The 21,910-nt window shown below is 46.0% G+C and overlaps 1 protein-coding gene across 1 annotated transcript; it reads right to left on the bottom strand.

Moving 5' to 3' along the window:
* Positions 1 to 205: 205 nt before the first annotated feature.
* On the bottom strand, positions 206 to 15,280 carry CCN3 (cellular communication network factor 3). Its single transcript, XM_028736239.2, has 5 exons — positions 15,124 to 15,280; positions 14,764 to 14,989; positions 9,223 to 9,474; positions 2,169 to 2,377; positions 206 to 831 (listed from the first exon to the last, which is right to left on the bottom strand). The coding sequence occupies exons 1-5, from the start codon at positions 15,238 to 15,240 to the stop codon at positions 550 to 552; spliced, it is 1,086 nt and encodes a 361-aa protein (XP_028592072.2). The 5' UTR covers positions 15,241 to 15,280; the 3' UTR covers positions 206 to 549.
* Positions 15,281 to 21,910: the final 6,630 nt, after the last annotated feature.

Here is a 21,910-nt window from a genome sequence, read left to right on the forward strand (position 1 = left end):
TGCCTAACTTGGGTTTTGTTTCAGCATTAAGATCCTTGGCCCATCACTCTGCAAGAAGCACGCTGTGATCAATTCCTGGCTGCAGTTACCAGGGGGACAGTAAGGCCAGTGCTCATCCAAGCATCTTGGCCCATGAATTTTGCAAACAGTTTGTTCGGCAAGAAGAACATGGAAAGAAGACCACAGGCAAGCAAATACATAAAGCTGAGGAACAAGAAGTTTTAGTGCTTGCAGAGGTTCTAAGAAACCCTTATACTAATAAAAGAAACCCATGTTGAGCTGTTACATTTCTCCCCCAGGGACTAATATTACGATGGGGTGGCAAGGCTTGAAGAGAGATTTCAAGGAACTCCACAGGAACTGAGCCGGGTCATTTACAGAACCAGATGGAAATCACATTGCATCTTAAAAGTACTTTTTCTTTCCCAAAGAGACACCCAGCAGGGTAATATTGTTCGCTGCCGATTTCCACGCTTCGCTTTTAAGGAACTTTTTACATATTAAATATTCACCCCCTTTTGGAAATCGTCATCAGTTTTGTGTTTCCAATCAGCCGGCTCGGCGGAGCTTTCTATAGAAAGTGTTGTTATCCTGAGGACAGTTGCCATGGCACACACAGTTCGTGACGGACATCACAGGGTGCCTGATGATGTTGCCTTCAGGACAGCGGAAATCCACGTGGATGGTTTTTGTGGCCCGGGGGGTGCAACAGCGTCCGTCACTGCAAATGCCACAATAACGGGGTTTATACAGGTGGATGCTGGTGCAGTTGTCGTACTTCAAGTGGACAGGTGTCGGAGACTTCTTGGTGCGGATGCACCTCTTCCCCTTCTAATAGGGAGAAGAAGACATGACACAACAGACATGCAAAAGTTAATAGTGACCTAGCACCGCCATGTCTGAAAGAAGCTTTGAGGGGGTGAAGCAGCGTCTCCACCCCCATCGTTCAGCCTGGACACTGAGGTCCACCTCCGAGGGCCTTCTGGCGGTTCCCTCACTGCAAGGTTACAGGGAACCAGGCAGAGGGCCTTCTCGGTAGTGGCACCCGCCCTGTGGAACGCCCTCCCATCAGAGGTCAAGAAAATAAACAACTATCTGACTTTTAGAAGACATCTGAAGGCAGACCTGTTTAGGGAAGTTTTTAATGTTTGATGTTTTATGGTGTTTTTAATATTCTGTTGGGAGCTGCCCAGAGTGATTGGGGAAACCCAGCCAGATGGGGAGGGTATTAATAATAATGATAATAATAATAATAATAATAATAATAATAATAATAATAATAATAATAATAATATTACTACAGTGGTACCTCGCAAGATGAATGCCTCGCAAGACGAATGCCTCGCAAGACGAAAGGGTTTTTGGTTTTTTGAGTTGCTTCGCAAGACGAATTTCCCTATGGGCTTGCTTCGCAAGATGAAAACGTCTTGCAAGTTTGTTTCCTTTTTCTTAAAACTGTTAATACCCAGGGTGCATTAGAGGTGCAGTTGCGACTTGACTTCGAGGAGCAACTCATAGCACACGGTGTGGTAGCCTGCTGGAGAATGTTGGGGCCACTTTTTAAAATTACTGCAGACTTAATACAGTGGTGCTTCGCAAGACGAAAAATTCGCAAGACAAAAAAACTCACAGAACGAATTAATTTCATCTTGCGAGGCACCACTGTACTACTACTATTATTACTATTACTACTACTAGACTACCAATAGCAATGAGGTAAAATCAAGGATAACCTTTCTCTAGGCATGCAATGAGTATTAGAAGCAAAAAAAAAAGTGTACTTATTTCACTAAATGCCCCTGCTTGATTGGCTGTGAGGGGAGAAGAGGCAGGCAAAATCGACTTTGGACAGATCTGCCACTAGCAACACCTTGGGAGGAGAGACCTCATTTTTGAGAAAGGCAGCAGATGGGAGTGTTGTGCTCCTGCTTTCTAGACTGAAATTAGTAAGAATACAACGGTGCAGCTTGAAGCAGAAATGAAGCTTGAAGCTCGGGCGAAGGGTGGTATATAAATTTAATAAATAATAATAATAATATCACTAAGGGTGCTTAAGAAAGAATGTCCACCTTTCTCCCCTCCAAAGCCAGTGTTTTACGGTGCTTGCCTTCTGGGAGAAGTAGCTAGTGCAGCAGGCTGGCTGTACGCAGGGAGAGTCTGAGCAGTACCTTATCTGGCAGGTGAGCACTTTCGCAAGGCCGCACTTCACAGAGCCTGGTCTGTTTCACCATCTCGCACGCTGCGTTCTTGTTGGTGACCCGAGTGGAGAAGCCCATTCCGCAGCTCGTGGAGCACGCACTCCACTCTGTCGTCTGCTCAATGCAGTTGGAACTCGAATCGGATGCATCGATCCCAAGGGTGGCTTCTTGTCTGTACGCTAAAGGGCAGGTGGTGGTTAAGAAAACAAACAAACCTGGGTTACTGCCAGGCTTCACGGAATGGGCTTCCTCCTCCATGGCAGTAAATAAGTAGATCAAACGAAAGGAAAGTCTTACCAGTTAGTTTCTATAATAAACACAGCGAGAGACAAAAGAAAGTGTCTCGCTGGAATGGCGGTGCTCCCAATTAAGGCTTACCACCCCTCCATCCCTATTAATCTACGCCACTCTTATGTCTAATAATCTGAGCTTGTACCGCCTCTGTGCATTCTGTTCTGCCACTTTCTGAGCTTTCTGTGACTTTGGAGAAGTGGGGTGAATGCTGTCCAGAGACTGTGAATCTGTTAACCCTCTCTCTTCCAGTGTTTCTTCTTGTAGCATGTTCCCCATCCAGTACTTCCCAGCTTCTGCCTTCTGAACTATGTCCCTCTGCAAACTACTGTTCTAAATCTATACTGTCCTCCTGCTCCTGGGAAGATTCAGGGTCAGGAGGAGGACTGCCATTCCTCTTCATTGCAGTCCTCCTCAGCACAGTCCCTGTGCTTGACGTTGAAAAATTCCTAATATATCTTTGGCTCAAACGTTCATTGTAGCAAGCATTGCCATATTTTAGCCTGGCAGAGAGCATGAACAGTCTACCAATAGATTGGGGCGGATGTTCCAATCTATAAAAAGGGTCCTATGGCAGATCCAGCGAGCTATAGACCCGTTAGCCTCCTTACTATCCCCAGCAAATTGTATGCCAAACACCTCCACATCAAACTAATTGATTGGATGGAAACTGAGGCAGTTCTGGCAGAGGAGCAAGCCGGCTTCAGACAGGGCAGAACAACAATAGACCATTGTTTCGTATTAGCACACCTCATTGACAAATACGCCAATAAAACACATGGGATTCTATACGCAGCATTTATTGACCTGAAGGCAGCCTTTGACTCGATCTCACGAGTCAAACTTTGGGCTAAACTCAATGCTACCAGCATTGACAAAAGATTACTATTCTTGATAAAAAGCCTATATAAAGACTCCAAGTTATACGTAAGAACCTCAGTAAATGGGCAACTAACTGGCCCTGTACCAGCCACCAAAGGAGTCAAGCAGGGCTGTATTTTAGCCCCGGCCCTATTCAACTTATATATAAATGACATGGTCATATACCTAACATCCCCGGAGTTTCATGCCCCCAAACTGGCCGAAAAACCAATTTCAGTACTCCTCTATGCGGACGATGCGGTTCTCTTATCACGAACTAAAGTAGGCCTCAAAAGGCTACTAAGAGAATTCTCAGCCTACTGCAGGAGAGATCAATTGGTGGTTAATCACCAAAAAACTAAAGTCATGGTCTTCGCTAGGAGACACAGACAGCACAGATGGGAGATGGACAATCAGCCAATAGAACAGGTCAAAATTTTCAAATACCTTGGAGTAGTTTTTCAGTCAACAGGGGCCTGGGAGGCCCATCATAAATATGCTAGGGAAAAAGCATCTCAAAGCGCCAAAATACTGTCTCGCTTTTACTTTACGAAAGGGGGCAGACATATCCCTGCAGCTCTGGAGGTCTTTCAAGCAAAACCCTTGGCGCAATTACTCTACGGGGCCCAAATCTGGACGGGAAATCATTGCCGCAAACTTGAAACGGTCCAGTCTAAATTCTTAAGACAGATTCTAGCCGTTCCACCATGCGCACCAAATGCGGCCCTACGGCTGGAGACTGGCCTCCTCTCCGTCGAAACCCGAACCTGGTTAAGAACATTTAACTATTGGCTTCGCTTAAATTTAAACCCATCCGGACTACTATCTTTAGTAGCACGAGATGTTCATAGAAGTCGGTGGTCCAAAGTAGTGCATCAAAAGCTACTTATATGTGGCCTCCAAGCACAGCATCTCCTGAAAATGGGTCTCCCTAAGGCAAAAACTATTATTGACCAGCGAATGAAGGATATTGAGCAGCAGAATAACCTGGCCTATATTAAGAAATTTAGTGCTTGGTACGCTTATCTGCCCCCCTCCCACTTTGATTTTCGGGCACCTTATTTGTCTACCTTAACCATTCCAAAACTCAGACGGGCCTTTACACTGGCCAGACTAAATATGTTACCCTCAGCTGTTCTTGAAGGTAGATATCAAAAAATTTCATTCGAGAACCAGCTCTGCCCCTGTGGAGCTGGCTACGTAGAGACTGTGTCACACGTTCTCTTGTCTTGCTCCCTATATAAAGATCTCAGGGATGAGACCATCACCTCGCTCCTATCTGCCAATCCGGGCCACTCTTGTGAAGCCAAACTGTTCTCACTCCTAGCCGACCAGAACAGCTCGACAACAGAGAAGGTTGCCAAATTTATCGAGAGAGCAATGAGACTGAGAGCTGCCATCTGAATGACATTAGTGTCGTCACCCGGATTCCTTGCCTAGGATCTTATTATTATTATCATTATGTTTTACTACTATTATTTTATCACCTCTGCCAAGTTTTAAGTATTGAGATTATTGATCCACTATCTGACTATTGATTCAAAACTCTAAAATGTATTTTATATAATTGACTTTTTATTTCTATTCTTTGTGTGTCGTATTGTTGTTTTGTTGCTATGGCCGTTGGCTGATGCAAATAAAGATTCATTCATTCATTCATCGCAGAATTGGTAGCACCTGTTTTACCTGTTATTAAGTCAGTAAGTTACACAGAGATTACTTTGCCTAAAGCCAAAATACTGCACAGACAAAAATCCATTGGGTTCAATGGCGAGTGGGATTGCCAAAGTCATTTTCCCTGCAACCCTGTTCCATTCTTAAATTTGCTTTTGTTTTTTTGCCACATGTGTAAAGCTGAATGCACACAGGCTGAGGGCTTACGGTACTGAATTTTGAATTATTGTGACACACCTTGGGATCTGCTGGTGAAGGGCAGGAAATAAATCGAATATTATTAATTATTAACATTAATAGTGGTGATGATGAAATAGCCTCTCATTGCTGCTCTTCCATGACTGATATTCAGAGGCATGCAGTTTTCTGTTGTTTTTTTTAGGTAATTCAACAAAACATATTATCTTAAAACATATCATCCTTAATTTCCCCCTTATTTCCCCCCTCCCCTCCCTCCCATAACAACCCCCCCCCCTGACTTCCCTCAGTTCCAATATCTGGTTTCTCTATAAATGCTATTCTCTGCATGTTACAGAATTGTATAAGTCCTTAATTTATCTAACTAATTATTATCAATAAAAAATGTGTGAGTGTTTATTCAAAGCCTGCCAAGGAGTCCAATTCACTTTGTTGGGTCTTTAAGTACTTTGTAAAAGGTTCCCATTCCTCTTTAAAGTCAAAGTTATCCTTGTCCTGTAGTTTATGTGTCAATTTTGCCAGTTCTGCATAGTCCATCAGAGGCATGCAGTTCTAATCATGGAGGCAGCAGGGACCCACCCTGGCTAGTATCAATAGCATTTCAGTAGCCACATTTCCGGTGGCAGCTTTTGTCACCAACACCTCCTTTAAAGGCTGTGCATATTCAGCATAAAGAAGTTAGCTTCTTACCACTTGAGGAAATTCCCAATATTTAATCAGCTAAATAGGTTATTTAGATGAAACATATATCAGCTCGTTTTGTGTCTTCTTGACTATAATAATTCTATTGTCTTGTTTCAGATATTCACTACGCATGTTTTTCAAGCCTGTCCTCAAAGCATCAGTAATTAGACATTTGCTTTAAGTAAATTCTCAAGAAGCCAAGTCTCTGTCCCAGTTTCAATGCTTATGTAGCTCAATCCTGGACAGGGGCGGATCTACTACAAAACTAATGAAGCTTATGCTTCAAGGTCCCTGATCTGGAGGGGCCCGAGATGCAACTCTGGTCCATGTTGCTTAAAAAAAAAAGGGTCTGTCCTTTAGTCGTGTCCGACTCTTCATGACCCCATGGACCAGAGCATGCCAGGCACTCCTGTCTTCCACTGCCTCCGCAGCTTGGTAAAATTCATGCTGGTAGCTTCGAGAACACTGTCCAACCATCTTGTCCTCTGTCGTCCCCTTCTCCTTGTGCCCTCCATCTTTCCTCACATCAGGGTCTTTTCCAAGGAGTCTTCTCTTCTTATGAGGTGGCCAAAGTATTGGAGCCTCAGTTTCAGAATCTATCCTTCCAGTGAGCACTCAGGGCTGATTTCCTTAAGAATGGATCTTCTTGCAGTTTGATCTTCTTGCAGTCCATGGGACTCTCAAGAGTCTCCTCCAGCACCATAATTCAAAAGCATCAATTCTTTGGCGATCAGCCTTCTTTATGGTCCAGCTCTCACTTCCATATATTTCAGCGATCCCGGAGTTTGAGTCAGTAGCACAGATTGTGTAAAGTGTTGCAGTAAGTTGACTAATGACATTTCTCCACCTTTTAAACAGAGATCAAGAAGAATAACAAGGAGTTTGGGGAAGTACTTGTGCGGATACCAAAAACGTAAACTCGCGGAAAAATTGTGGCGGGCGATCTGTGGCGAAACAATCCCATTGAAGATGATAACAGTGGTTAATCCAGACCTCACTGCTGGTTGTGAAGGGGGACCCCAAAACAGCTCAAGCTTCAAGGCCCCCCTTGGAGGAGTTGAGGTACACCTCTCAGCTTAACCCGCATCACAAGGTTGGTGCAAGGGGAGAATGTGTGTCAAAGGTGGGGAGAAAAGGCCCATGCATTTCAGCTCCTTGGAGGAAAAGGTAGGAATAAAATAAACAGTTACCTCCACCTTCTGCATCTGTTTTCGTCAGGGCAACTACGCATGACGCTCACCTTTCAGCTTTGCCAGCAATATCTGCTGCGTAAACTTCCATCATAGGATTTCAGATCTGCTTGTTTATGGTTTGCCCAAACGTAATAGAACTTGATTTCTTTATGTCTGGGGCCATAAAGTAATTCCACTAAATAAAATTATTACTTGCCAATTTTTAAAACTCACGCACACTTATATAGGCAAACTCTTGCCCAATGATGAGAAAGGACTTCCAGAGGGTTTATTACACTGTCCCATTGACATCATGGCATGCTCTTTAAGCTGTAAAAAATGTAAACATTACTAAGGTTTTATGGGCAGGAGAATCAAGAGATAGGAAACCAACTGGATGTGACAACCGTGAGAAGCGACCTTGAGAAGGCTATGATGCCATAAGGCTTTTAAAAAGACACATTTGGACTTATGGCCTTCCTAAGGAGTCTGAGAAAGTTTTGTGTAAAGCTTTTTTGCTCCTCTGAAACCAATATAAAATTATGTTTCCTCATTCTCCTGTACATAGCATGGTGTCCAAAAACACCATAGCCTCCCAGACCGACTTCAGAAAGCACAGGAGGATGTTTACTAAGTTATAAGGTACCTTACTCCATGGGGCAAGAAAACAGGCTGTTATCAGTATAAGCAGCATAGTGAAGTGGTATAATCAACAGTGCCACTTTGAATTACAGATGGGGAAAACCGAATGCTCACCTAAATTGACTCCTCCATGTAACACCATATAACACCAGTCCTAAAGAATCTTCACTGGCTCCCAGTGCCTTTCTGAGCACAATTCAAAGTGTTGGTGCTGACCTTGAAAGCCCTAAACGGCCTTGGCCCTGTATGCCTGAAGGAGCATCTCCATCCCCATCGTTCAGCCTGGACACTGAGGTCCTCCTCTGAGGATATTCTGCTGGTTCCCTCACTGCAAGAAGCGAAGTTACAGGGAACCAGGCAGAGGGCCTTCTTGGTAGTAGCACCCGCCCTGTGGAACACCCTCCCATCAGATGTCAAGGGAATAAACAACTATCTGACTTTTAGAAGACATCTGAAGGCAGCCCTGTATCAGGAAGCTTTTAATGTCTGATGCTTTATTATTTTTTTATACATTCTGCAAGCCACCCAGAGTGGCTGGGGAAACCCAGCCAGCTGGGCGGGATATAAATAATAAAATTATTATTATTAAATTATTATTAAGCAGAACACCAGGAGGGGATAAGGCTGGAATTTCTCCAAGGTGGGGAGCACTGTAATAGCAAGCGTAAGATTGGCCCAATTGATGTGGGATGCCTTGCCAGGCACCGGGCCCCAACATTGTACTGTTTTAGGCAGATGGGAAAGATGCAGCTGTTTCAAAACTGCCTGCAGCAGATTATTTTTCTGGTTTGTTCTGATACCCTTTCTCCCGGTGGTGGCTGGAGCAACCCAGTCAGATGGGCGGGATACAAGAAATTTATTATTACAATTGTCATTGTTATTGCAGTATTGTGGTTTTCATCTTTTAATTGGTTTTCTACTTCATGGGTGGGTTTGGAATGGGGGGTTAGTATATTTAAGATTGATGTGACATCCTGGTTCATCGGCTGCCCTTTGAGTTGATTTTGGAAAACTAGGAAAGGAAGATTTCAAAGAAAACACCTTCTATTAAGTTAAAAAGGTAATGGACTCCTGACAGTTAAGTCCAGTCACAGACAACTCTGGGGTTGCAGCGCTCATCTCGCTTTACAGGTTGAGGGATCCGGCTTTTGTCCGCAGACAGTTTTCCCAGGTCATGTGGCCAGCTTGACTAAGCTGCTTCTGGTGCAACGGAACACCGAAACCAGAGGAGCACACGGAAACACTGTTTACCTTCCCGCCAGAGTGGTACCTATTTATCTACTTGCACTTTTGAGCGCACTTTCGAACTGCTAGGTTGACAGGAGCTGGGACAGAGCAATGGGAGCTCACCCCGTCGTGGGGATTCGAACCACTGACCTTCTGATTGGAAGCCCAAGAGCCTCAGTGGTTTAGACCACAGCACCACCCGCGTCCCTTCTGTTAAGTTAGGCCATTGCAAAGGAACCCAGAAGAACTAGCTTTCGAACTCCCAGACGGCTCACCTGCCATTGCAAATCCTCCTACGTCCACATCTGCTTTGGGGTCGCACAACCACTGCTCACAGCACTCCTTGGGGACCTCGATTTTCCTTGGGAAGGGGCAGTCGGGCCCAGGAAGCAGCAAGTCGAGGCTGCAGAGGGGTATGCAGCCGATCTGCCCATCTTGGCAAGTACAGTGGTATTTGCAGCTCGGCTGGAATGTTTCGCCACTCCGGTAAATAATCCCATCGAACACGCAGTTGTCTCCTTCGAGGTCTGAAGCAAAGAAGGGAAACATTCGAGCTGTGTGAAGACCTAGCACACACACCAGAGCATGCATATAGCTATGAAAGGAAACCCTGTGACACAGAGAGTCAGAAAAGAGTTTGTTTGGAAGGCTCGCAGGTCCACTACGGCAGACCTAGGTCTTCTCCAGCTGTGGGTGCACTGTGGTGTTGTGGGTAGAATGCTGGACTAGGGCCTGGGAGACCAGAGTTCAAATCCCCACTCAGATGTGAAGCAGTTTGGGTGACCTTGGGCAAGTTGCTGTCTTATTTTTACAGCAAACCTGTGAGGCAGGGTTAGTCTAAAATGGGGACTAGGGAAACCATGTATGCCACCTTGAGTTCCTTGGACGAAAGCTCAAATGAATAAAACCTTATTTGCATTCTTGGGAGTTTCAAAGCATTTTCATACAGGACACTTAAAGTTTCCTCTTTTAGATCTTAATAGGGACTGCAGTGTATATTTTTTTATTTTAAAGATTTATACGCCACTTTTTATCTTCAGAATCTCCCAAATGGGGTCTCCAGCTGTTTTTGGACTACAATTCCCATCATTCTTGACCACTGGTCCTGCTAGCTAGGGATGATGGGATTGTAGTCCAAAAACAGCTGGAGACCCAAGTTTGGGAAACCTTGCAAACAGCACAGAATAGAATAAACTAGGGGTCCCCCAAATTGTGGTCCATGAAGCTTCATTTACGTGCTTTGTGGCTGAAGACAAGTGATAGTGCATGCATCTGTTGTATTAAATATTCATATTGATTTTAATTTTATTTTTCATTATGGTAATGCAAGAAAATATAGCACATAATAAAAAAGCAATTAAAATGAGATTAAAAAATAATATCACATCTAACACTGAGCACTGCAATTGCTACAACAGGCAGAAAAATCATTAAGTGGTTTGCCTAGACCTCCAGAGGTCTGAGAGGGAGAAAAGTCTGAGGACCCCTAGAATTTGATACAAAACATCTCTTGGATGGGGAAGGGGCAGCAAAAGGATTCTGGGACAGGTGTGATGTCAAAGCCACTCTCTGGAGCTCCAGCTGCCAGGCTTATGGGTACTATTTATTTACATATAAATAATTTCCACCCCTCTTTTTAGCTACAAGGGATTGCAGATGATTTTTTTTAAAAAGCAGCCTCTGCCCTCAGGGACTTGTGATCAAAAGGAAAAGCGAATGAGGAGGGAGAAGGGGAAAAAAGCAAACTCAGAAACCCAACCTTAAAATTACAAAAATATTCTCATGACAAAGTTGGAAACTGTTCAGGGAAAGAAGATATCCCGCTTTATCACTACCCGAAGGAGTCTAAAGCGGCTGACAATCTCCTTTCCCTTCCTCCCCCTCAACAAACACTCTGTGAGGTGAGTGAGGCTGAGAGACTTCAGAGAAGTGTGACTAGCCCAAGGTCACCCAGCAGCTGCATGTGGAGGAGCAGAGACGCGAACTCAGTTCACCAGATTACGAGTCCACCACTCTTAACCACTACACCACACTAGCTCTCCAGTAGTGGCCCTGCTTCCTTTCTGCTCCACTTCTGGACCCCAACAAAACAGCTACTGCAAGGTGATCACTGAACAAAATTTCTCAAGACATCTGGTCCCCCAGCAGAGCTGATGGAATAGCATTCTTCCCTTCTCTCCTCTGTGCAACCTTAGGGCAAATATTCCTATCCAGGAAGTCTTCTGCCAGGCAGTACCTGCTCCTCAGGGTGGGGCAACGCATACAAGCTGGAAGGAATGCAATTCCCATCTCATGTTTAGATAGCAAGACAGCTAAGAGATTGATTTCTTTTCTAAATTCTGCATCATCTCTTGCAAACATGAAAACACGAGACAAACTATCGCCTGTGAGCATGTTCTCTGTCTTTGGTAACAAACACAACCAAAGTGTTCCCAAAATTAGACTGGTCATGCAACCAAATGATTCCAGAGATGGTTTCAAGCCAGGTCGTTTTCTTATGTTGTTCCTTCCATTAAATGTCCTGCACTAAGTAGTATAACACTTTATTTACCAAAGCATTTGAAATAAGAAAACCAATCCAACTCAGAAGCAGCTCTGCAAAATCAAGAAATCTGCATTTCCCTCCTAATTTGAGCTCAGTACAGATTTTAAGTATGCAATCAGCTTTTAAAAAAAAAATGAAATAAAATCCCTAAAATATGGCCCTGTTCACACAACTCTAAAACAGGGTTCATTATATTATGAGTTAGCATTATTTGTGAACGTTTGTCAGGATATGGCTTGCTTACTGCAAGTAAACCATGTCCTGAAGCCATGGTTTTTTATTATTGACTTAGAAATCTTGGTTTGTTTGGCCTCCCCATTCCAGATGCTCATCAAGCTACAAAGGCATGAACACTTGGAAAGCAAGCCCAACTTTTTTGGGGGGGCAGGATCCATGGTTTGTCTGGTCATCTGTGGGACAACTCATGGTTTACTTGTGGTTTGTTAAACAAGCCACAGTTTAGTGTTACCTGTGAACCAGGCCAATGCCTTCAAATATCTGTATTATTTCATCTGTGGTTATTCAGAATCCCTTCCCCATTGCTCCTTTTTATTCCTTTCAGTTCCTTGTTTTTCCCAGGATCCCCTTATCCTTTACACCCTCTGCTGTGCCATTGCTTCTGCCTCCATCCCCAGCGAACGTCAAGCTTTGTACAATTTGTCTTCCTTTCCAACCAGCATGAAGTTAAGGCTGCTAACTAGACTCACATGTTTGTAAAGTTCCAGTTGCAGATTGAAGCGTTTTTGCATGAAATTCTTGATCTCCAGATTGGAAACTGGGTCAACATTCCTCAAAACATGCAGCAAATACATGTTACAAACACAAGATACATTCCAGAGTTGTGAAGTCATCAAGTATTTGGAGCCGGGAAGGAATCTAGATTATGCACTGGGATGTCCACATCTGACTAGATCCTGCTCAGTTAAGGCATATCATACAAAGCTCAGCTGTGGACTCTTTTAAGTGGTATTAATGAAACCCATCAAGCTATCCCTGTGTGGCAGAATGGGGAAAGGAAGCCTTAGCAGGAAGTTGTTCTACTTTAGGTTCTTGTACCAGTCTCCCAAGTAGTTGTACACAAACCACGCTCAGCTCCAGCCCCCTATCTAACCATAAGGACAGCTGCTGCAAGAATAGGTAGATAGATTACACGTATTCTACAGCTCCTCCAAGCGGCTCAGAGTGGCACCAATGACTGCACCAGTGCCCATTAGGACTGGTAGGGCGACAGGTCGGGAGGCCCACAGTAGGTGGCGCTAGAGCAAATGACAGACAGAACCAGCTGATTCTACTTTTGTCCCCAGCTGCCTCCTCTTTGCTGAGATCTACAAGGGCAACACTGAGATTAAAGAGGAAGCGGACAGCCAGGTTGTTGGTAGGGAGGCAGGAAAGTGGGGGTTGCCTGAGGTTGCTGGGGCAGAGTCCCACCCCACTTTCAGACCAGCCTCTGCTGCTCCCCATCCACTCTATCCTCCTGAGTACTCTACAAGGCAGGTAGGGCCAAGAGAAAGCAATCAGCCCAAGTTCATCAGGTGAACTTCTAAAAGGGGTGAAGGATTTGAACCTGGGTCTCCCTAACCCCACCAAGGCACTCTGCTAATGCCAAGTGTTGCTATTAATGTTGCAAATTGTCCACCGCTAAGAATCTGTCTCCTTTTGCACCTGGTCATGCCATTCATTACACAAATACACTTTCCCTCATTACTGAGAGGAGATATGAGATCCATCCATCTTCAAAGTTCTCAAGGGCTGTCATACGGAAGATGGAGCAAGCTTCTTTTCTCCTGCTCCGGAGGGTAGGATTTGAATCGAGGGCTTCAACTTACAAGAAAGGAGATTCCAACTAAACATCAGGAAGAACTTTCTGAAGGTAAGAGACAGGGGGACAGTCTCCCACGGGAGGTTGTGGACTCTCCTTCCTTGGAGAATCCTCCGGAAAAACAATCTCTCAAAGGACCTGCTGATGGCATTTTACCATTGTACTGTTGAAAGTGTATTAACTTATGGTCTGTGTGTGTGGTTTGGGAGCTGTACGGTCAAGGAAAAAACAATGCTGCCCATGGTTGTAAAGACTGCGGAGAGAATAATTGGGTGCACTCCTCCCACCTTGGATCAAATCTATGCTTCCAGGTGCCGTAAGAAAGCTGCAGACATAGAGCAGGATAGTACGCACCCCAGAAATGATCTCTTTCAGCTTCTGCCTTCTGGAAGAAGGTACAGGGTTATAAAGACTAAGACTAGCTGCCTGAGAAACAGTTTTTATCCAAATACGATTTTGGTTTTAAACACAGTGTAAGGTAGTCTCTGTGGGAGTATATTGTTTTAAATTATGGGGTATCAGAGTTTTTAGGGGGTTAACCAGGCTGGGATAGGAGGCTTGTTGGTTTTTGAAAGTCTATTGTAGACTTTTTTCCAATTTCGTTGTTCTGTATGGAACAATGACAATAAAGATTATCAGATCATAAAAGCAGATGTTGGATGACCATCTGCCATGGATGCTTTAGCTGAGATTCCTTCATTGCAGGGGGTTGGACTAGATCACCCTTGGGGTCCCTTCCAATTCTACCATTCTATGATCTTCTACCATCAGAGGAAGGCAGAAAGCCCAGGTTTCATTCCCTGGCATTTCCAGGCAGGATTTGGGAGAGAACCCTGCCTGAGAGCCATTGCCAGTCAGGAAAGACCATACAGCACCAATGGTCCTAGAATCAGGGATCCCATGGTCGTCTAGTCCAACCCCAGGCCGCTACACCATCATTTTAGAAATTAAGTAGTGATGTATGGAAGTGAGAGCTGGACCATAAAGAAGGCTGATCGCCGAAGAATTGATGCTTTTGAATTCTGGTGCTGGAGGAGACTCTGGAGAGTCCCATGGACTACAAGAAGATCAAACCTATCCATTCTGAAGGAAATCAGCCCTGAGTGCTCACTGGAAGGACAGATCTGGAAGCTGAGGCTCCAATACTTTGGCCACCTCATGAGAAGAGAAGACTTCCTGGAAAAGACCCTGATGTTGGGAAAGATGGAGGGCACAAGGAGAAGGGGACGACAGAGGACGAGATGGTTGGATAGTGTTCTCGAAGCTATCAGCATGAGTTTGACCAAACTGCAGGAGGCAGTGGAAAACAGGAGTGCCTGGCGTGCTCTGGTCCATGGGGTCACGAAGAGTCGGACACGACTAAACGACTAAAGAACAACAACAGTGGGGGGGAAACAGAGAGAGATCGAGGGCGGGAGGACATGTCCCCCACCCCAAAAACCAGCCACTTACCCACGCAGACCCCCAAGCCAGCCTCGCTCCCTGCGTCCCGGTGACAGAGGAGGGCGCTGCTCTCATCGCAGGGCATCAGCCGCGAGCAGCTCTCCCCGCGCTGCCGAGCGCACGTCAGGCAACAAGCGCAGCCGTCCAGCACCGTCGGCACGCCGGGGGCGCAAGCGGGCGGCTCGGCGGGGCAATCGCACGGCAGCCGGCACTCGGGCTCCTCGTGGCCGCGCACCTGGAAGGGAGGGGCGGGGAAGGAGAGAGATACAAGCACCGTCAGCAAAGGCCCTTCGTCGTCCCGCGGGTCGCACGTCGAGCGAGCGGAGGGACTGCGCCGCTGCTGCGCGCAAGCAAGCAAGCCGCATTCACCTTGCACGGGAGGAGGAAGAGGAAGAGGAAGGGGAGGAAGGCGTGGCGCAGGGCGATCCTGACTCCCCGCGACGGCGCCGCGCACTCCGGCTCCGCGCTGCGCTCCGCATCCCCCATCGCGATGGATGCGCATCGCCACACGCGCGCATCCGTCGGGGCAGGTTATATACAGCGCCTCGGCGCTCCTCGCCCTGCCATTGGACGGTGCCGGGGCGACTTGGGTCCAATCCCAGGCCTTGGTGTCAAGTTCGGGGGAGGGGAGGGGCGGGAGGTGATCGGTAAATGATCAGCAGAGGTTCTGCTCTCCCGTGTAACGGTGGAAACGCGCGTGGTACCTGCGATCAGGGAATCGACGCCTCTAATTTTCCAAAGGGGAGCTCGTCCTTTCTTAGGGGAGGGGAGGGGAGGCGGCGGAGTAGTTCCTGAGAGCTAAAGTGAAAGTACACTGTGACTAAGACGTTGGGTTTGAAGATCTGGGAAACCCAGAGGATGGGAGATGTTCCTGCTCGGTGAATGAAATGGCCAAGCTGCTCTACACACTGTCGGCCCAAGAGGAGAAAGGAAACACATGCAACCAGAGAATAATAACAATTTATTATTTATACTCTGCCCATCTGGCTGGGTTTCCCCAGCCACTCTGGGCGGCTCCCGACAGAATATTAAAAACACAATAAAACATCAAACATTTAAAACTTCCCTAAACAGAGCTGCCTTCAGATGTCTTCTAAAAGTCAAATAGTTGTTTATCTTCTTGACATCTGATGGGAGGGCCAGTGGCGTAGCGTGGGGGGTGCAGGGGGGGCCGGCCGCACCGGGCGCAACATCTGGGGTTAGGGCAAATCCACGGGTTAGGGGGCGCAAATTACTTGTCTTGCCCCAGGTGCTGACAACCCACGCTACGCCACTGGGGAGGGCATTCCACAGGGCGGGCGCCACTGCCAAAAACTCTGCCTGGTTCCTTGCAGCCTCACTTCTTGCAGTGAAGGAACCGCCAGAAGACCCTCAGAGCTGGACCTCAGTGTCCAGGCTGAACGATGGGGGAGGAGACGCTCCTTCAGATTTACTGGACCGAGGCCGTTTAGGGCTTTAAAGGCCCGCACCAACACTCTGAATTGTGCTCGGAAACGTATTGGGAGCCAATGTAGGTCTTTCAGGACTGGTGTTATGTGGTCTCGGCGGCCAGTCCAGAAAACCCCCAAACGGCACAGAAATGGCAGTCTTTGCAAACTCCACCGGTGCCAACCCGTCAGGAATCAAGCCCATGATGCAATTCACAAGGGAGCCAAGGAACATAGGATGGCAGGAAATTCTCCCAACAAGGGATGGGTAAATCTGTCAAGTTAAAGGCTTCTCTCGCTTTCTCATTTTTTCCAACCTAAATTTCAGTTCTCCACAATTCCACATCAGTTTGGGCATTTTCTCCGTTCAAAGGTCCTTGTGAAAACCCTTCAGCATTTTCACAAGACTTTCTCCCCAAATACATAACTTTGTATGCAGTTTTGCCTAACGAACATGTTTTTTTTTTGCAAAGCAATCTCCCCTAATATAATGCATGTTTGTGTGTTATTTCCACCAGTGTATGCACATGGCCTCTTCATCACCCCACACAAAACAAAGAGCAGATCTTTCACGGTCTGTTACTGTATTGGAACTGCTTTTAAGATTTTTTGTTTGTTTTATAACTTGGTTGTTTGCAGGGACGCGGACTTATAAAAAATATTGGGGGGGCCCGGGAAAGCTCATGAATAATAAATAAGCTCATGAATATGCAAATAAAGTGGCGCCGCCTCCTCGTGAGCGAATAGGGGAGAGCGTGCTGCGCCTATTAATCAGCTCCAAAGGAAATTGGGTGGAGCTTTTGCTCGGGAGGGAGGGCAGGAGGCATGCAGCCCGCCCCTCCCTGTGCATTTTGGGCTGGGGGAGGGGCGGCGATGGCGCTCTGCTGGAGGGGCGCCGGAGATTATTGGGGGGGCGGAGCCCCCCCAAACGAATTTTTGAGGGGGCTCGGGCCCCCTCAAGCCCCATGGAGTCGGCGCCTATGGTTGTTTGCTGCCCTGAGATTCTTTGGGGGGAAGAGTAGGATACAGCTAGCAATGACCAAATTCCTCTATGCTCCTCGCGCTCCTAGATATATATAATATTTAATGCACCATGCAATTTCCCCCAGGCTTTGAAGTTGCAATTTAAATCCTGCTGGCTGTTTTGTGGGGGCGTTTTTTTCATAGCTTATTTGGTTTCATGTTTTGCTTTGTAATTGTTTAAGCCTTTTGGTAAACCATTCCGAATGAAAGGAAGCATAAAAGTCTTCTAACAAATGAAACACTTGTTCAATATTGAGCTTAAGTGGATTCACATGTAATAATTAAGAAGAAAAAGTTTGTGGACAGTACGACTGAACTAGAATTATCCATTCATTTCACACACACAAACACACACACACACACACACACACCCCTTCCTTCCTACAATAGTCCAAGATATCTTGTGGGCTTTCATAAAGGTTCCGAAACCACAAAACAAAACAGTAGGTCTCCCTGAAATTTCTCAGAACATAATTTTCTCTCTCTCTCTCTTTTGAAAATCTCCTTTCTGGGAGGTGCTGGAGAACCCTGGAGAATATTTGATGAATGTTGTTGTTTAGTTGTGTCCGACTCTTCGTGACCCCATGGACCAGAGCACGCCAGGCACTCCTGTCTTCCACTGCCTCCCACAGCTTGGTCAAACTCATGCTGGTAGCTTCGAGAACACTGTCCAACCATCTCGTCCTCTGTCGTCCCCTTCTCCTTGTGCCCTCCATCTTTCCCAACATCAGGATAGGTTTGATCTTTGATGAATAATAGGTTTACCTAATTTCACCCTCCATGAATTTTGGGTCCTGTTTTAATTTGTTTCAGATCATTTTAATATTGTATTTGGAAGCAATGGGGATGGCCCCCTAATCCTTCCTGTTCTCCCCTTTAACACAAGCCTTCCTTCATCTACCAGTAGGAATTAAAAATGGAGTTTCGTTCAGTGTTAAATGAGCCAAGATATCAAAGAGAATTTTCTGAAAGAAACAGTTGGAGAATTTCACCTCTCCCCACCAAGAATATTCAAAAAAATGCCTCCCTGCTCCCTATGCACATACAATTGGGCCACCCACCAATAGCATATTCTGCTACCTTTTTCACTAGTACAAAAATTAAGTGCTTCTGCACGGGGATTCCCCCCACTCTCCTCACCCTTTGCATGCCCCACACGGTTCCCAAAATCTGCTCCAGTGGGTTGGGGAAAACCCCAGAACAGATTTAGCGGGTCAAGAGGGGAATAATGTTCCATCTTGCAAGAGGGTAATTCTCTTGCTGACATAGCCCTAGCCCTAGGACTATGGTGAATAAAACCCAAGCAAGAATTTTGCAAGGCCATTTCTTTCAGCATGGAAACAAAAACCCAAACAGCTCTTCCACACCCATTTTCTGCTGAGCAGCCTCAGAACTAGTGAATGGCGCCAGGACTGCTAATCGCAAGAAGTATTTCCCCCCCTTTAAAAACGGCCTTTTCTTAAAAGATTCTTCTTTGAGAAGAGGTGGAAATCATGCATCAGTCATTTGTGAGATTCCTGGCAATGGGAATCCAGATTCCAAGCCACAGCGTTGCCTTACCCAACCTAAACCCCATCTAGATCCAGAAGTGAATATTTGCTTCCTTGACCTGCCTCCATCCATAACACATCTGAGCTAGTGGTGATAGTTCTGAATCAAGCCGTGCCAAAGGATTAGAGAGCAAAATCTCTCTAGCCTGTCTTAGGAAATAAATGTCTCGCACGCTGTAATTTATTGCTGGTCTAAATATGTGTTTCAGAACTTTTCAAGCTTTCTCCTCCTCACATCCTAAGAGGCAGTGGCGTAGCGTGGGGGGTGCAGGGGGGGCCGGCCGCACCGGGCGCAACATCTGGGGTTAGGGCAAATCCACAGGTTAGGGGGCGCAAATCCACGGGTTAGGGGGCGCAAATCCACGGGTTAGGGGCGCAAATTACTTGCCTTGCCCCGGGTGCTGACAACCCACGCTACGCCACTGCTAAGAGGAAGAGGTGAAGGTGGACCCGTATTCCAAAATGCCACAATATCAGGTATAAATCAGCATGTTGAAAGAGCTCTCTTGGTTCAGACAATAAATCAATTTATCTCAGGCATGGGGAACCTGCAGCTCTCCAGATGTTGCTGGACTGCAGCTCTCCCCAATCCTGACCATTGGCCATGCTGGTGGTAGCAGATGAGACCTGGAGTCCATTAACATCTGGAGGGCCATAGGTTCTCCATCCCTGATTTAGTCTAGGACTATGTTTCCAGTAGACATCAGCCAGACACTTTTGGAAAGCTTATAAACAAAGCAAGAAAGCCAACAGTCCTCCTTTGTTGTTTGTCCCGGTATCAGGTATTTAGAGATACCGTATTTTTCACTCCATAAGATGCACCTGATCATAAGACGCACCTAGTTTTTGGAGGAGGAAAACAAGAAAAAAAATATTCTGAACGAAACAGTGGATGTATGATTTTTGTGGTTCATGCTGTGGCCACAGACATTTGATTTGACAGTGAGTTTGGGGTAGCCCAATGCAAAAATCCTGAGAATCCATGTGGACCTGTGCTTTGTAACCACGTTTTTGAGCCATTGCGGCCCCACGAAACAGTGGATGCCTGGTTGTTTTTTTGGTGCAGGCGGTAGCCATGGACATGCTATGTGATCTGATGGTGAATTTGGGGTGACCCAATGCAAAAATCCTGAGGATCCATGGGCTTTTACCTCCCCCCTCCCAGGCAGCCTCCTTTATTTCTAGCATCCCTTATCTCTCTCCCTGATCAGCAAACGATCAGCGGCTTTGTTTCAACACCCACTTCACTCTTTCTAAAAAAAAATAAAAAAGCACGATCTGCTTAATTCGGCTCCAGGGACCACGCATTCGCTCCATAAGACGCACAGACATTTCCCCTTACTTTTTAGGAAGAAAAAAGTGCGTCTTATGGAGCAAAAAATACGGTATACTGCCTCTTAACATGGAGGTTTCATTGAGCTATATCATCACATAGCAAATGTAGTTCTTTGGCTGCTCAAATGGCACCATCCATGCACAAGGGGAACGTATCAGAAGGGTAGGAGAACACCAAGTTTTGCAGAAGGAGAAGCAATATTTAAGTGGGGAAATGCTAAATTGGGGGTGATGACCAAGCGTGCTCAGTGGGCACAAAATGCTGGCTGGTTATTGTAGAGCAGGATGGGAAACTGGGGTGGGAAAGGGCATAGCTGGCTGGCTAGAACCCTGGCAGGAGAATTCAATGTGGCAGCATTTTGTTGTAGGTCCCACGTGAGATGGTTCGTAGTGTGGGGAATATGCAGTCAAATCTAACAGTGCGCATTCATGCTAGTTAGTATGTGAAGGGGTTAAGACCCACAGAGTTCTAAATTACTAGAGTAGACTCTGTGATGTCACATCCCCTCTTCTTCAAGGAGGGAGGAGGTATTATTTCTTCCTCTCTCTCTCCCTCTCCCTCTCTCCTTCAAACTAAAGAAGTTAAACAGACTTCATGAGGCAGAAGCTCCTGTGCCCACACTCCATGGTTGAAGATATATTGCATTTTGTAACCAAGAATACCTTGCCTGTGTTGTTTCTGCTGTAGCATTGACGAATGCATGAGTGAGACCTTTGAGTACTGTGAGTAAAGCATTTTAACTTACTAAACATTGTGGTCTATTCACTCCAAGAGGGGTAGAGTTGAGGGAGCACATTTTAAGCACTTAATACTGAGACATTTAAAGGCCTAACAACCTATATTTTCTGCACTTTGCACACGCTGCATAGATCTGTGTTCTAAACTCCTCTGGGGGGCTGTCTTGGCTAAAGAGTGAGTCAAGGTCCACACTTTAAAAATAAAAATAAAATCAGGCAGCCAACCGTTTTTTCTTTGCCGTTCCCCACACATGTGGGAGTTCAGGATTAATTGGAATCCCCCCGTTATTTCCCAACATAATGTAGACACTTCTTCACACATCACATTATTAAGCTATAGAATTCGTTCCCCTAGAGGGTTGTAGCAGTCACCAATTTAGATGGCTTTAAAAGAGGATTGGATGAATTTGTGGAGGAGAGGGCTATTCATGGCTACTTGAAGCCATTGCTCAAAGCCATTGTGCTTGGTTCTTGTTTGGTGGTTTTCCAGCAGCATCTGGTGGACCACTTGGCCTGGTCCAGCAGGTTCTTTTTATGTTCTTATAAGTCACCTCAGGGGCTTATCTTCCAGCATCATAACTTTTGGAAGATGAGAATCATTTTAGGATGCTAGACAACATCCTAAAAAGCAGAGACATCACCTTGTCAACAAAGGTCCGTATAGTTAAAGCTATGGTTTTCCCAGTAGTGATGTATGGAAGTGAGAGCTGGACCATAAAGAAGGCTGATCGCCGAAGAATTTATGCTTTTGAATTATGGTGCTGGAGGAGACTCTTGAGAGTCCCATGGACTGCAAGAAGATCCAACCTCTCCATTTTTAAGGAAATCAGCCCTGAGTGCTCACTAGAAGGACAGATCGTGAAGCTGAGGCTCCAATACTTGGGCCACCTCATGAGAAGAGAAGACTCCCTGGAAAAGACCCTGATGTTGGGAAAGATTGAGGGCACAAGGAGAAGGGGACGACAGAGGATGAGATGGTTGGACAGTGTTCTCAAAGCTACCAGCATGAGTTTGACCAAACTGTGGGAGGCAGTGGAAAACAGGAGTGCCTGGCGTGCTCTGGTCCATGGGGTCACGAAGAGT

This window comes from Podarcis muralis, chromosome 8 (genome assembly GCF_964188315.1).
Source record: "Podarcis muralis chromosome 8, rPodMur119.hap1.1, whole genome shotgun sequence".
Classification (NCBI taxonomy): Eukaryota; Metazoa; Chordata; class Lepidosauria; order Squamata; family Lacertidae; genus Podarcis; species Podarcis muralis.